Raw genomic sequence first — 16,831 nt, 5'->3', positions numbered from 1 at the left:
AGAACACCATATATGAATCATATCCAATTCCTTCAATATCATATTTACAAGTCATAATAAAAATCAATAAAACTTACGTCTGTTAAATCTTTCGTCGAGAGGAATACGGTACTGAAGTCGGATTGAAAATCAGACGAACAGATTTTTGTAAATAAGAAATTCCTTGTTTGAAGAAACTTAAGCCTTATCCCAAAAATTCTCTCGTTTTCTCCCAACTGAATCTGGAGGAATTGCATGATTTATATATATATCTTGCATGCCAAGGGGCAAGTGGCTCATCTCTTTGCCCTGCACGTCTCGCGCATATGTGCGACTCTCCTTGGCGCATATGCGCGAGACAATCTGTCTCGACACATAATCTTCTCGGCAGCTCGCGCATATGCGCGCACCATCGCCGCGCATATGCGCGAGGTTCTCTGGACTTGGCATATTTCTCTGCAAACACTCGCGCATATGCGCGCAATCTCTTCGCGCATATGCGCGAGGTCCTCTGCCCATCTCGCGCATATGCGCGCATCGGTGCCGCGCATATGCGCGAGGTTTTCTGTCTCTCACATTCAATATTACACGCTACCTCAATTCGTGTCTCAGAATGATCCTTCCTAATCATATCAATTCAAAATCAATAATCGCATATTAATCGCAAAATAAATCTCGGGCATTACAGGTAAAACGGTCATTTTACACTTGAATAGTATACTTCCTGACATTGCCCTGAATGCTGTACAAAATGTTAAAATGTATATTTTAAATGTTTATAATGAAACATTAATGCTAAAATACATGTTGCATGCTTAGGTTTAAAAGAAAAATGATTTATATGTGCATGAATTTTTATAAGAGATGGAAATATGAAACGTTGAAGGAGGTGAATTGAGTGTGACTAATACTATGATACGTTGATTATGATGATACGATGATATGTAAGGCCAAGGCTCAGTTGACGGGTGAGAGTGTCGCTGATGTCCCCCCCCCACCCAGTACTGTGGTAATACGTAGATGGATCCATCGACCTTCAGCTAATACGAAAGTCACAATTAAAGATCTGAATTCAATAGAAAAGGAAACATATACATATATGATGAAAGCAAATATGATATGATATGTTGAAAGGAAAATGTTAAAGTATACGTTCATGAAATGTTATTTTATGTAAAATTATTTTCACTGTTTCATGTGGATGTATATGTATACTTGTTATTATAGTTAAGGTTTGCTGAGCCAAGACTCACTAGGTGTGATAGATGCAGGTGACCATGATGTTAATGTTAGTAGAGGACTTGATGGTTGAACTAGCTGGACTGAAGGTGCACACAACCCGAGGACTGTTGCTAGTTTTTCGCAAATAAAATAAGTTTATGATTTGTGTTACTTTAAAGATTTTAATGAATTATGATGATTTTGAGAGGGTTTTTAAATGATGTTAGAATTAAGTATATTTTTTAAAAATGTTAACTTTTGATTTGGTAAAGGAATTACAATTTTATGTTTTGAATTACTTTCCTTTGGATTTTTAAATAATAGTTAGTTGATTTATTTTCAAATGGTGTCAAAAATGTATATATTTGTAAAGATGTATTTCGACCGAATGATTAGTATAGGAAGGAAAAAAATTAGCAATTTTTAAGAAAAACGAGTGTGGGAAACTAAATTTCGGTTGTTTGACAAAATGATCAAGAAGTTTGAAAGTAACTGAACAAATACTGAAACTGAAAATTGCCTATAACTGAAGATTAATGCGCAGATTAATAAAGGCAAATGAACCAGCTGAACTGAACTTACGCAGACAACTGATTGATCAGTTGGAAACTGATCAGTTGCTACATTCAGTTGTGAGCTTATCAGTCTGATCCTTCAATTGTACACATCATCAGTGAACGAAAAGGACATTCAACAAACAATAGTACAAAGCAGACTGCAACTAATAGTGGGAACACCGCATTTCAGAAAAGCTGCAGTGTACGAATGTCAGAAAAATATTGACGTGACAAACAACGGATAAAAAGATTCAAATTACATTGATTATTACCGTTGAAGAGAATCCTATAAATAGCATAGAAGAGCAGTTGAAAAACAACGATTCACTATTCTATCAATCTTGTTGTTACTTTGCTAAAATTCTCGCTCATATTCAAAAAATTAGAAGCTCACACTTATCAGATATAATCGTCACATTCTAGACTACTATTCGAGCTTACTAGCACAATTATTTTGTTGTAAATTCGATCTTAAAAGATATCAGTTGTGCTAATTCCAGTTGAGTACTGGGAAACATATTGTAAACTTAGAGTTTCAGTTTTGGCATTTTTAAGTCCAAACTGAAGTGGGTCTGTACAAGTGTTTGTATCGATCAAAGTCTTTTAGTGGATATCCTATCCTTATGATGGAAGGGGTGACGTAAGAGTGATTGAAATCTCCGAACATCCATAAAATCTCGTGTGTTCTTATTTCAGTATTTATTCTATCTATCAGTTAGTTAATTTCCGCACTTTATTGTTAACTGATTAATATCGACTGACAAGATTTCGAGTTTCAGTTTGTCACTAAACTGACTCAACATTCGAAACGGTTGTGAAAATCGTGAGTGTTTATTCAACCCCCTTCTAAAAACTCTTTCGCCAGTTAATCGATCATATCAAGTCGTATCAGAGCAGTTGAATCTTGTCCCAGAATATTCTTATCCACAAAACTGATCACCATGTCTTCATTCAATAAAATACTAATGTTTTCCAGAGAAGATTTTGATGACTAGAAAACCAGAATGCAGGCTCATTTATCTGCACAAGACGACGACATGTGGTATGTCATTACTGAAGGACCCATGAAAATCTTAAAAGCAAATACAACAGTTTCAATAACTGATGGGGCACCTCATCGCATTGAGAAGCCCAGAGAGGAATGGACAACTGAAGTTAAAAGGAAAGCCAACCTTGACAATGTGGCTAATGATATCTTATATAAAACGCTGGATAAAGTCACTTTCAGCAAAATCAAAATATGCAAAACTGCTAAAGAGATATGGGAGAAACTGATTCTTCTTTATGAAAGAAACGAGCAAACAAAGGAGAACAAGCTATCAGTTGATGTTCAGAAATTTGACAATATCAAGATGAAGGTTGGAGAATTCATGAACGAATATGATGAGAGGGTCAGTGGTATTATAAACGAGCTAAATGCACTTGGAAAGGTGTATTCTAACAAAGAAATAGCACTGAAGGTGTTCAGAGGTCTTCCCAAAGAGTGGGACGTCAAAACCATGGTTATTTATAAATCAAAGGACCTTAACAAGGTTGAACTTCATGATTTTTTTGCGGATCTATAGGCATACGAGTTTGAACTACAAACCACAGAAAGGTAACCTTCTACATCAAATTTCACAACTGCTTTAACTACTGTCAAGCTGGAACCAACTTGTTTAGTTGACAAATATGTTGGTCAGCTGAGCAATGACGTAATATCATTGTTTGTCAAGAAGTTTGGAAGGTTTATGAGGAGAAATCAAGGAAAATACTAGAAACAACATTAGAAAAATAACTCCAAAGAAGAACCTTATGCTTGCTACAACTGTGGCATTGATAGGGGATCGGTTACGGTGTCGGTTGCACAACGGAAGTTTCAAAATTTAATTTTTAGCAAGAAAAACCGAACACCTCAACTATTGTGTGTAGCAAATACAAAACACATATGTCATACATATGGTGTTAAGAAAAGTATACCTATCAATCTCTTGAGATTGATGTTTGGCTCCAACTTAGTTGATAAACAACTAAGCTCCTCAAAAATCAAGCCCACCACCAACTATGTAGATCCCCTTTTATTTTGCACTAGAAAAATAAAAAGATTTTTCAAAGAGAAGAGTATGCTATCCTCAACTATTAAAGAAGCAAAAATGAGGAGAAAATTTCTTAGAAAATTTCGGCCAAGAGAGATGGGAGGGAAGGAGGGAATGAGTGAATGAGTTGTCTTGGTGTGTGAAAAAGTAAAAGTAGTATTTGCATGCCATGCAATTTTTTAATGAAAAGTATTCTCGAACTCTTCACCTCCCAAGCATGCAATGTAAGTGGGCTTGTAACTTTTACAAAGCCCATGGACTTTAGTTTTAAATGTCTCTAACATATTTGAGTTCAAGTAAACCTTACTTGATTTTACTCAAGCCCACTAGTTGAATAATTATTTAAATTGAGCTCTACAAGACCCAAGGTGATTTAACTAATTCAACACTTGAATTAATCTAATTATTTGGACTATACTAGGCCCACTAGTGTTTAATTAATTCAACAGTTGAATTAATTTAATTTAGTCCATAATAATGTATACGAAAATCACAATTTTCAAATACATTATTTATTTGGCCAACTTTTAATTTAGGAACACTTCCTCAAATTAAAAGTTACATTCTCCTTATAGAAGTCATACTTCTATTTTATTTACGCTTATAAACTCTTTTACAAGCCGTTCAACACATTGAACTATTTTACTTCTCAGCAGGATCTAGAAAGCTAGCACTTCTGTGGCTCTCAATGGTTCAATGATACAACTAGTCGTGGGTTCACATCTCTATGTGATTCGAACTAAACATGTCCTTATTCGAGCATACCCCAGTTGCTCCATTCTTACTTATCAATTCCTTGATAGTAAGAATCAAGTCTGATAGTACCCAACCAATCTTGTGAAACGCCTAGCAGCATCGCTTACATGATTCCCTAGGTATCAAATGATAGTGACTGCAAGAACCATTCTATTATAGTTAGCGTATAGTACGGTCCCTTCAACTCATATATCCCGACCGATTCGACAAAGAATGAATCGATACTATGTGTCATATCGTAGTTGCATCGATGGTGTAATCTCTGAAACCCCTTTCATAATTACCACCATAATCTGATGAGATATTTCAAACTACATACATATGAGATCACATAGGATATTCATACCTGAAGGTAAGCGCTGAATCCCCGACTACAATGCATCGACTCCTATATGTTTCGACAGAACACCCAACCTTGCCACCTGATGACCCCATGAGAGTTGGTAAACAAGTCAAAGTGCAATGCTAGCACATAGAGTCTCAATGTTGTCCCGGGTCATAAGGACTAATAGTGTACAACCATAAACTAGGACGTTTCCACACAATAAGTGAGAACCACTTGGAAAGTCCTTTATGGAGGGTTGTTCAGTGCACTCTACCAGGAGCATCTATCTGCATGCTCGGACATCACAATGTCTCCTACCAATGAAACATGGTACTCACATTGCAGAATGTCACAGCACTCTCACTGACCTTCTTATACACAGGGTTCCTCAGGATTCTTAGTAAAACCAAACTTTGTGATTGTACTATCAAATATAAGGTTCCAACTCCTAGATGCCTGCTTTAGACCATAAATAGATATTTGAAGTTTGCATACCATATGCTCACTTCCGACAGATGTAAACCTTTATGGTTGAGACATGTAAATCTCTTCCTTAATAACCCCATTAAGAAAGGCTTTCCTGACATCCATCTGCCATATCTCATAGTCATACCATGCAGCTATGGCAAGCAATATCCTTATAGACTTGAACATTGCAACTGGAGAAAAGGTTTCCTCAATGTCAACTCCTTGTCTTTGAGTATATCTTTTTGCCACCAATCGCGCCTTGAAGGTCAATACCTTCCCATCCGCCCCAAGTTTCCTCTTGTAAATCCATTTACATCATATGGGAACAATTCCCTCAAGTGGATCCACGAGATTCCAACTTGGTTCAAATGCATGGAATTCATCTCAGATTCCATTGCTTCAAGCCACTTGGATGAATCGGCATCAGATAATGCTTCCTTGAAGGTCCTTGGAACACATCCATGGTTAGGCTCATCATGGCCCTCTTCAAGAAGCAGACCATACCTCATAGGTGGTCTCGAGACTCTCTCGGATCTTCTAGGAGATTGTATCTCCTCTCTTGGATCTTTCGGTGTGGGTTCTACAATTGTGGGTGTTTCTCGAACCTCTTCGAGTTTTATCATCTACCCTTTTTTATCCAATAGAAATTCTTTTTCCAAAAATGTTGCATTCCTAGAAATAAACACCTTTGTTTCTTGGGGATGATAGAAATAGTATCCAACTGAATTCCTTGGGTAACCCACAAAGTAACAAAAATGGATCGACTATCCAATTTATCTCCCACTACCTGCTTCACATAAGCAGGGCACCCCCATATTCTAAGATAAGAATATTTGGGAGGCTTACCCATCAATATCTCATATGGTGTCTTGTCAACTGCCTTTGAATAGACATTGTTCAAGAACGGTGCCGCTGTCTCAAGCGCATATCCCCAAAAGGATGGCGGCAACTCCATGAACCCCATCATAGACCGAACCATGTCCATCAAAGTCCGGTTACGACGCTTCGATATACACCATTCAACTGTGGTGTAGTGGGCGGAGTCCACTGCGAGAGAATCCCATTCTCCCTAAGATACTCTTGGAACTCGGCACTCAAGTACTCACCACCTCGACCCGACCGAAGTATCTTGATGCTTCGTCCCAACTATTTCTCTACTTCACTTCTGAATTCTTTGAACCTTTAAAAGGCTTCAGACTTGTATTTCTTCAAATACACATACCCATATCTTGAAAATTCATCGGTAAATGTGATGAAGTAGGAATGTCCATGCTTAGTGGTGATGCTAAGCAGACCGTACACATCGGTATGGGTCAAATACAATTACCCTTTGGCTCGCTCCACATGGCCCTTAAAGGGAATTTTTGTCATCTTTCCTTTCAGACAGGATTCACAAGTCGTGAGAGCATTAATATCAGATATATCAAACATGCCTACTCCCACTAGCTTGTTCATCCTTCTTAGGGAAATATGTCCTAATTGAGCATGCCATAATTGTGCCGAATTTAGAGTATCTTGTTTTCTCTTGTTTGTTGTTGTTATTGCTTGGACATTGTTTAGTAGAATATCTTTGTATTTTAAGGTGTAGAGATCGTTTTCAAGTTCTCCAGTACCAATTAAACATTTATTCTTGTAAATTTTGCAAACACCTTTGCTAAATAAACAAGAAAATCCATCTTTATCAAGCATAGAAATGGAAATAATGTTTTTCACCAATTCAGGTACAAACAAAACATCTCTTAACATTAAGTTAAAATCATTGTTCAAATGCAACCAAACATCTCCTACGGCCTTGGAAGCAACTCTTGCTCCATTGCCCATCCTCAAGAAGGTCTCACTTTCCCTAAGCTTCTACTTCTTCCCATCACCTGCAAATCAATACAGAGATGTGAGCCATTGCCGGTATCCAATACCCAAGAAGTAGAGTTAATTGAAATGTTTACTTCAATATAGAACATACCGTTTTCAGAACTCTTCTGGGCAAGATATTCCCTGTAATTACGCTTCCAATGTACAGGCTTCTTGCAGTGATGACATACATCAGCAGTCTTGTCAGCCTTCACTGGTATGGCTGCCACAACGGGATTCGGAGCTTGCCTCTTCAAGGGCACATTCTTCTTGGGACGTTGGAAAGAACGCTTCTTTCCCTTTCCACGTGGACCAGTCTTCGCACCCGATGAAGAACCCACACAAAGAACCGTCTTCTCTTTCTTGATAGTGGATTCAAACGTCACAAGCATATTCACCAACTCCTCAAGGGTCGGTTTGATCTTGTTCATGTTGAAGTTCACCACAAAAGGATCAAATGAGCTCGGCAGGGATAAAAGCAACACGTCGGTGGTCAACTCCGAAGGCAACATAAAATCCATGCCAACGAGCTTGTCCACGAGCCCAATCAATTTCAAGCCATGCTCATGGACCGAGGCCCCATCTCGCATGCGCAAAGTGATCTGCTCCTTGACGGTAGCATGCCTAAGAGGTCGAGTCTGCTCACCAAAGAGCTCCTTGAGATGCAAATGAATGTCAGCAGCACTCTTTGCATCCTCAAAACGCCTCTGCAGCTCATCATTCATAGAAGCCTGCATATAACACTTGGATTTCAAGTCATGGTCACACCAATCCTTGTAAGTCTGCAATTCCTCAGGAGTGCAGCCAGTTAGAGCCTCAACAGGGGGCGACTCAGTCAATGTATATGCTATCATTTCCGAATTCAAGACGATCTTTAGGTTTCTTAGCCAAGTGAGGTAATTAGGTTCGGTTAATATGTGTTTTTCGAGTATTGCGGATAGCGGATTGCGAATCGAAGACATTGTTAGAAATCGTACTGAAAAGTAAAACAGATAAATGTTACTGACTATTTTAAAATATTTAGTAAGATATAAAGCATGGACTTTTACTTTATAAATTTTCGCTCCCACTGTTTTGACATTTTTCACTACCCTCTAGTGAAAACGGGAAACTCCTTTCCTCAGTAGGTACGCAAGGTCCAATTAGCGAATTATGATCCTGAATAATATCAGCCAATCACAATTCCTAAAAGGTAGTTTCCAATTGCATCACCATTCAACACTCTACGTAAACTTTTGTCTCACGTTTGATTAGGACCCAATAATATGACGTCGTTCATCTTTATGTGTCAAGCCTTACCCATCGATGTTGAACCTTAATAGACGGTCGCCATGACTTCCCTCTATAATATGAGCCGAAATCATGGCAGTTCCACGTAGTTCACATCACCATGTCAATGGATGTCACAGTTTTCCGGCACCCAGGGTCCCCCAATAATATGAGCCGAGCCCCGAACACGAGTAGCGTTCATCATGCACCCATTGTCGATGGAAGACATGGAAATTATAAACATATTTATAATTTCTCTTTTTCGGGCTTGATATTAATTTTGAATCTTATTCAAAATGAGGGTCTTTAATTTTGAAAGGTCTCATCATTAATTATATTTAGAAGCTCGCCATGTTTGATCGTATGTTTGCCGGATTCATGCAACTTTGTTATTATCATAATAATAACGCACATACTCATTATTTATAACATATCATGCATATATTATAAACAATAGACAAAACAAGGATGGTCAATCAACCCAAAACTAATGGCCCGTGTGAGCTAAACACGGGCCTAGGTCCAATCCTAGGGAAATGCATGGGATGCAAATGCAACTATTACATATGCTTTCAATATTTACATGTCTTCGATCTTCATAATCATCAAGGCCACTATCCTCCAATCTTGATCTTTCACTATACTAATATTTACAAATAAATATCCATGGCAAATAGGGATACATCTCATGGGGGTGGGAACGGACCATAAACCAAGCCCACTTTATAAATTTTATAATTATTACAATCATTCAACACAAAATATCCTAGCATATACACCTAGCAAATTGAGCTTGGGCTTTTGATTATCCTTCATGCATAATATCACATATCATACACCATCAATTAAGTATCACAATAACTAATTGATCCAATATTATATATTTTGAACCAATCACTAACCGCCACGATTATAAACTAAATTAACAAATTATACAAACACCTTTGTATACTTTCTAATTAATTTATTTATAACCGAGTTTCTTGTAAATCAACATTTACTATAAATAATTAAAGTCCAACTTCAATTATTTATTTCATGAGAATATATTTCTAACTTTTGTAAATCTAAACTTAATGACCCAATAAATCATTTTTCACCAAAAACATTTTGGCCTATTTAAATTTAAAAAATATGTTAGTCATCTAATGGCTCAACAACAACAAGGCCCATGACACTTTGATAATCCGAAACACTTTTGGAAACCCTAGTCGTCATCGCCGAATTCCGGCCAACAATTTTTTTTATTTTTAATAAAGGGGTTCGGGCAGCCCCGCCCGAAAAACCCCTTTTCTAGGCCATGATTTTTGTTTCAAAAATTCATCTCATGCGGTTAGAAATTGACCTCAATATAATATTATGTATATGCTACACAAAATAGTATCCTTAGCTCTGATACCACTTGATAGGAGATCGGTTACGATGTCGGTTGCGCAACGGAAGTTTCAAAATTTAATTTTTAGCAAGAAAAACCGAACACCTCAACTATAGTGTGTAGCAAATACAAAACACAATATGTCATACATAAGGTGTTAAGAAAAGTATACCTATCACTCTCTTGAGATTGATGTTTGGCTACAACTTAGTTTATAAACAACTAAGCTCTTCAAGGATGACAATCTACAAGCCCCCCTTTGAACGCCCCTTGTTCAAAAATTAAGTCCACCACCAACTATGTAGATCCCCTTTTATTTTGCACTAGAAAAATAAAAGGATTTTTCATAGAGAAGAGTGTGTTATCCTCAACTATTGAAGAAGCAAAAATGAGGAGAAAATTTCTTAGCAAATTTCGGCTAAGAGAGATGGGGGGGGGGGGGGGGGGAGGAGTGAATAAGTTTTCTTGGTGTGTGAAAAAGTAAAAGTAGTATTTGCATGCCATGCAATTTTTTAATGAAAATATTCTCCATTTCTTCACCTCCCAAGCATGCAATGTAAGTGGGCTTGTAACATTTACAAAGCCCGTGGAATTTAGTTTTAAATGTCTCAAACATATTTGAGTCAAATTAAACGTTACTTGATTTTACTCAAGTCCACTAGTTGAATAATTATTTAAATTGAGCTCTACAAGACCCAAGGTGATTTAACTAATTCAACACTAGAATTAATCTAATTATTTGGACTCTACTAGGCCCACTAGTGTTTAATTAATTCAACACTTGAATTAATTTAATTTAGTCCATAATAATGTTTATGAAAATCACAATTTTCAAATAAATTATTTATTTGGCCAACTTTTAATTTAGGAACATTTCCTAAAATTAAAAGTTTCATTCTCCTTATAGAAGTCATACTTCTTTTTTCTTTGCGTTTATTAACTCCTTTATAAGCCGTTCAACACATTGAATTATTTTTCTTTTCAACGGGATCTAGAAAGTTGGAACTCCTTGATAATAAGAACGTCAGAACTCAAGTCTGATAGTACCCAACCAATCATGTTAAACATCTAGCAGCATCGCTTACATGATTCCCTAGGTATCAAATGATAGTGCCTGCAAGAACCATTCTATTATGGTTAGCGTTTAGTACGGTCCCTTCAACTCATATATCCCGACCGATTCGACAACTATTGGTATATCGAGAGTTGCCAATGAATCGATACTATGTGTCATGTCGTAGTTGCATCGATGGTGTAATCTATGAAACCCATTTCATAATTACCACCATAATCTGATCAAAGATTTCAAACTACATACACATGAGATCACATAGGATATCCATACCCGAAGGTAAGTGGTGAATCCCCGACTACAATGCATCGACTCCTATATGTTTCGATAGAACACCCAACCTTGCCACCTGATGACTCCATGAGAGTCGGTAAACAAGTCAAAGTGCAATGCTAGCACATAGAGTCTCAATGTTGTCCCGGGTCATAAGGACTAATGGTGTACAACCATAAACTAGGACGTTTCCACTCGAAAAGTGAGAACCACTTGGAATGTTCTTTATGGAGCGTTGTTCAGTGCACTCTACCAGGAGAACCTATCTGTATGCTCGGACATCACAATGTCCCATACCAATGAAACATGGTACTCACATCGCAGATACTAGTCTCAAACTCGAGCGGCCTATATCCTTCTTAGCGGCGGCTGAATCGACTAGGAACTGTTTAGAATATACAATATTCCAAATATGAGTTTCATGATACTCATCATATGAGCATCTCATATTTTCTCTACTATTTGTATATTCAAGGACTTTATCTATACAACTAGCATGGGTATACAGATAAAGATGTGCCAAAATAATAATTTCAAATATTATTAAAATTAAGATTGTTTATACATAGAGTTTAAACATGAACCCTCGGCCAACACTTGGCTCGACGAGCACCTACTCTAACAGGCATGACTGGCCATTTCATTGCTGACTGTCCCAAGCCAAAGAAGGACAGTCGAGGATCAATTGAAAAGGGAAAGAAGCCCTGTGAGCACAAAAAAAGAACCAAGGATGACAAGAAATCTCTCAGAAAGAAACATGAGGTGCTTCTTGCTGAGGAGTGTAAGTCAAAGTGGGCAAACTGATAGTGAGGAGTCAGAACCTGAAAGCCCAATCAGTTCAAGTGATGACGAAGAAGAAGTCAAGTGCTTAATGGCAGATGATGCTGAACTGGAGTCAACATGTGAAAAGTATTTGACTTCAGCTCTAATGATTTCACTCGTGAGGAACTCATTACCACATTGCATGACATGGTAAATGAGTATCACAAACTTGCTCGATCATTTGAGAAGGTCAAAGTTGAGTAAAATGATCCCAATGATAACAAAATTGAAACTGATGAGTCAGTTGAAGTGTTGAGTCTAAAAAGGAGATTGCATAGCAAAAAGCTGAAATGATTGATAATCAAGCTTTGATATATCAGTTAAAAACTGAAATTTCCAAATATACTGAAATAATTCAAGCTTGGAACAATTCTTCAGTTACATTGACTGGAATGCAAAATTCACAAAAATCAGTTGATGATAAAGCTGGTATAGCCTTTAACAGTCATGTTGAAAATTCTGCAAGTGATACACAGCCAAGGTTGAATGAAAACAAAGGAAAGTACATCATCTTTGTAAAATCAACTATGGAAAATGAATTCTCATAACCAAGTAAACCAAATTTTCAATCGACTGAAATTAAGAACAGAGCCAAACGGTAGAGAATTGGATATAGCTCTGAGAGTTCAGCTGATTTCAAGATATTGGTGACCTAAACGATTCAGTTACAAAAATCAGCATTCAAGGAATGACTATTAAAATTACTACAACTGTAATTCGGTTCAGAAACGGTATCAAAATAACAGTCATTTGAAAAAGCGTTCAAATCATATTGTTTCTTCCTCACACCACACAATTAATACCCCAAAAGTCGTGAAAAACTATTTGGAACACAACAACTGGAAAGTCAGTTAGACTGGTCCAAGTCTGGGTTTCTAAATGACTAATCAGTTTAGGACCCAAATTAATATGGGTACCAAGATCATATACTGTGTGTGATTGCAGGTGACATGTACAAATAAGGAATCCACCTGGTATCAAGACAGTGGATGCTCACGGCATATGACAGGGGATGCAAGTCTACTATCTCAATTGATCAAATACACTGGACCAAACATCAATTTTGTAGACAACTCCAAAGGTAAAACTGTGGGTAAGGGTAAGCTTATCCATGGTAACTTTACTGTCAAAGATGTTTTAATAGTTGAGAATTTGAAGTATAACCTGATTAGCATCAGTCAGTAATACGACAATAATTTATCAGTTCAATTCGACAAACACACTTGTTCAGATATAGAATCAACTCATTAGGCCATCCTAACTGGCAATCGTTGTGGAAATACTTACAAAGTCAGTTGGACTGATCAACCTTATGCACCATTTTGTTTCATTGCTTTCAAATCTTTTAAAAACTGGTTGTGTCACAAGAGGTTGAACCACTTAAACTTTAAATCTATTGCCTATCTGAGTAACCATGATCTTGTAACTGGTTTGCCCAAAATATATTTCTCAAAAGATAAAATTTGTTCAACATGTCAGTTTGGTAAGAAAGTAAGATTTTCATTCAAAGACAGAGGTTGTAAATCATCCTCCCGATGCTTAGAACTGTTACATATTAATCTTTTTGGTCCAATATCAGTCATGAGTTTAGGGTTAATGAAATACACCTTAGTAGTTGTGGATATTTTTCAAGATTTACTTGGGTTATCTTTCTCAAATCCAAAGACCAAACTGTTGTACAATTGATTAAGCTTTTCAAAAGATTATTAAATGAAAAATCAATTGGGATTGATCGAATAAGGTCTGATAGAGGGACTGAATTCACCAATCAAAATCTTTCAACATTTTTAGAAAATACAGGGATTAAGCATGAGCTCTCAGCAGCTAGAACTCCTCAGCAAAATGGTGTAGCTGAGAGAAGAAATCGGACCCTTAAAGAAGCTGCTAAAACAATGCTTGCTGATTCTGGTATTTCTCATAGGTTTTGGGTAGAAGCAGTAAACACTGTATTACACTCAGAATAGATCAATGATCAATAAGAATCATTTTAAAACACCATATGAGATCTGGCATTGACGAAAAAGTGTGGTTTCCTACTTCAAAATATTCGGCTACAGATGTTTTATTCTTGATAATGGCAAAAATCATTTAAAAGTTTTTTATGCTAAATCTGCAGAGGGAATATTTCTTGGATATTCTTCATTGAGTAAAGCTTATAGAGTTTTTAATAAAAGCTCTTTAAATGTGGAAGAATCAATACATGTTTTATTTGATGAATCTATATTAAATGATAAGCCAGCTGATCTAGTTGAGCTAGTTGATCTAGTTGAGCTAGTTGATAGATTTAAAGATATCAATTTGGAGGATGATAATGAAGAAGAGAATCATATCAATCGAAACATCCTTCAAACACTTGAAACATAAGTACTGGATCAATCAGTTGAACAGGAAGTTGTTCCAGATAATCAGTTGGTGGAGCAAATTGATAATATTCAGTTACCAACTGATATAGCTCCAACGGAAATTGAAGAAAATATTCAGTTGCCAACTGAAGCAGTTGCTGATATGGACGCAACAAATACTGAGCTCAGATGGAAGAAATCATATCCTCCAGAATTAGTGATAGGTGATCCATCTGAACTGGTAAGAACTAAAAATCAAATGCTTAATTTATTTATTCATTCAGCTTTCTTTTCACAACTGGAACCAAAGAAAATTAATGAACCTCTTGTTGATCCTAACTGGATAAATGCTATACAAGAATAGCTAAATCAGTTTACCCATAACAATGTCTGGAACTTAGTTCCAAGACCATTTACTAAAACTGTTATAGGTACAAAATGGATATTCAGAAACAAACTCAACGAATATGGTTCAGTTGTACGCAACAAAGCAAGACTTAAAGCTCAATGATACAGGTAAGAACAAGGAATTGACTACGATGAAACTGAAAGGAGATCGGTTACGGTACCCGGTTGTGCAACGGAAGTTTCAAAATCGAATTTTACAAGCAAGAAAACCAAGCACCTCTACTAGTTGTGTGTAGCAAATAACATAAAACACAAAATGACATTCGTAGTGTGTTTAAAATTTCTTACCTATCAATCACAAGGATTGATTATTGGCTCCAATCAAGTTGTAAACAACTTGGATCTTGAATGGTTGACCCTCTATTAGCTTTCTTTGTTCTTGGACTCCTTCCTTCAAATTAGGTCCACCACCAACAAGCTAAATCCACCTTACACTTGCACTAGAAAATGTAAGGCATTTTTCTTTGAGAAGTTTTTGTGTTTTCATCAATAGTTGAAGAAGAAAATTGAGTAGAGAAATTAGCCCTAAAATTTCGGCCAAACCTTGAGGAGAGGGAGGAGGAATTTTTCTTGGTGCTCGAAAAAGTGATAACGTGGATGAGCATGCCATGCATTGTATATCGAAAAGTAGCCTCTAACCCTTCACCTCCCTTGCATGCTTTTTACTTGGGCTTGTAACAATTACAAAGCCATGCACTTTTATTTAAACGTCTCAAACAAGTTTGAGATCAATTAAGCTTTACTAGTTGAATAATTATTTCTAATTGGGCTCTACAAGGCAAAGTTATTTAATTAATTCAATACTTGAATTAATTTAATTATTTGGACTCTATTAGGTCCACTAGAGTTTAATTATTTCAACACTTGAATTAATTTAGTTTAGTCCATAATAATGTTTATGAAAACCACAATTTTCAAACACATTATTTATTTGGCCAACTTTTAATTTAGGAAAAATTCCATAAATTAAAAGTTACATTCCCCATAGTTCTCTTATAGAAGTCATACTTCTTTTTTCTTTGCGTTTATTAACTCCTTTATAAGCCGTTCAACACATGAACTATTTTTCTTTTCAACGGGATCTAGAAAGTTAGCACTTGTGTGACCCTCAATAGTTCATTGATACAACTAGAAGTGGGTTCACATCTCTATGTGATTCGGGACTAAACATGTCTTTATATGAGCATATACCAATTGCTCAATTCTTACTCATCAACTCCTTGATAATAAGAACGTCAGAACTCAAGTCTGATAGTATCCAACCAATCATGTTAAACATCTAACAGTATCGCTTACATGATTCCCTAGGTATCAAATGATAGTGCCTGCAAGAACCATTCTATTATGGTTAGCGTACAGTATAGGCCCTTCATCTCATATATCCCGACCGATTCGACAACTATTGGTATATCGAGAGCTGTTAAAGAATTGATACTATGTGTCATGTCGTAGTTGCATCGATGGTGTAATCTAAGAAACCACTTTTTTAATTACCACCATACTCTGATCAGAGATTTCATACTACATATGTAATGCTCCGAAAATTTTAAGTTCCAAGCGAACCACATGCATATGAGTTATTAAATTCTCTTGTATTTTGATTAAATGTTTTAATTGCATAATTAATTATGTTGTGCATAATTGCATGTTTAAAATATATTTTCTACATTGTTGCATTAAAATGTATTTTTAAAGGATATTTAAGTGACGATCGAGGAACGGGGACCGATGGCTGAAAAATGTAAAATGTTTTTAATAAATAATTGTTTTTAATTATTTAAATTAAGGGTGATGTTTTTTAGTATTTTTGAAAATAAAGGGTTTTGAGGTGATTTTATACGCCGGGACGTAAATTATTATCGGGGTTGGTTTTTTAACTAAAATACGAACTTTTTGGCGACCCGTCTATTTAATTCACAAACTTTTTTACCAAAACTTTATTAATATATTTTATTTAAATTCTAATTTAGACTAATGGGCCTAAAACTTATGCTTAATAGGCCTAAGCCTTAGATAGTGAATTAAATACTATATAATATGT

At 36.3% G+C, this 16,831-nt stretch overlaps 1 protein-coding gene across 1 annotated transcript; it reads left to right on the top strand.

The window, feature by feature from the left end:
* The first annotated feature begins 2,761 nt into the window (after positions 1–2,761).
* LOC140827228 (uncharacterized) lies at positions 2,762–3,322 on the top strand. Its single transcript, XM_073189857.1, has one exon. The coding sequence runs from the start codon at positions 2,762–2,764 to the stop codon at positions 3,320–3,322; it is 561 nt and encodes a 186-aa protein (XP_073045958.1).
* Positions 3,323–16,831: the final 13,509 nt, after the last annotated feature.

The sequence above is a fragment of the Primulina eburnea genome, chromosome 3 (genome assembly GCF_022965805.1).
Source record: "Primulina eburnea isolate SZY01 chromosome 3, ASM2296580v1, whole genome shotgun sequence".
Lineage (NCBI taxonomy): Eukaryota > Viridiplantae > Streptophyta > Magnoliopsida > Lamiales > Gesneriaceae > Primulina > Primulina eburnea.
This window is presented reverse-complemented; position numbering and strand designations above follow the sequence as displayed.

Coding starts and splice junctions, on each gene's coding strand:
- LOC140827228 (XM_073189857.1), top strand. CDS start 2,762: ATGCAGGCTCATTTATCTGCACAAGACGACGACATGTGGTATGTCATT.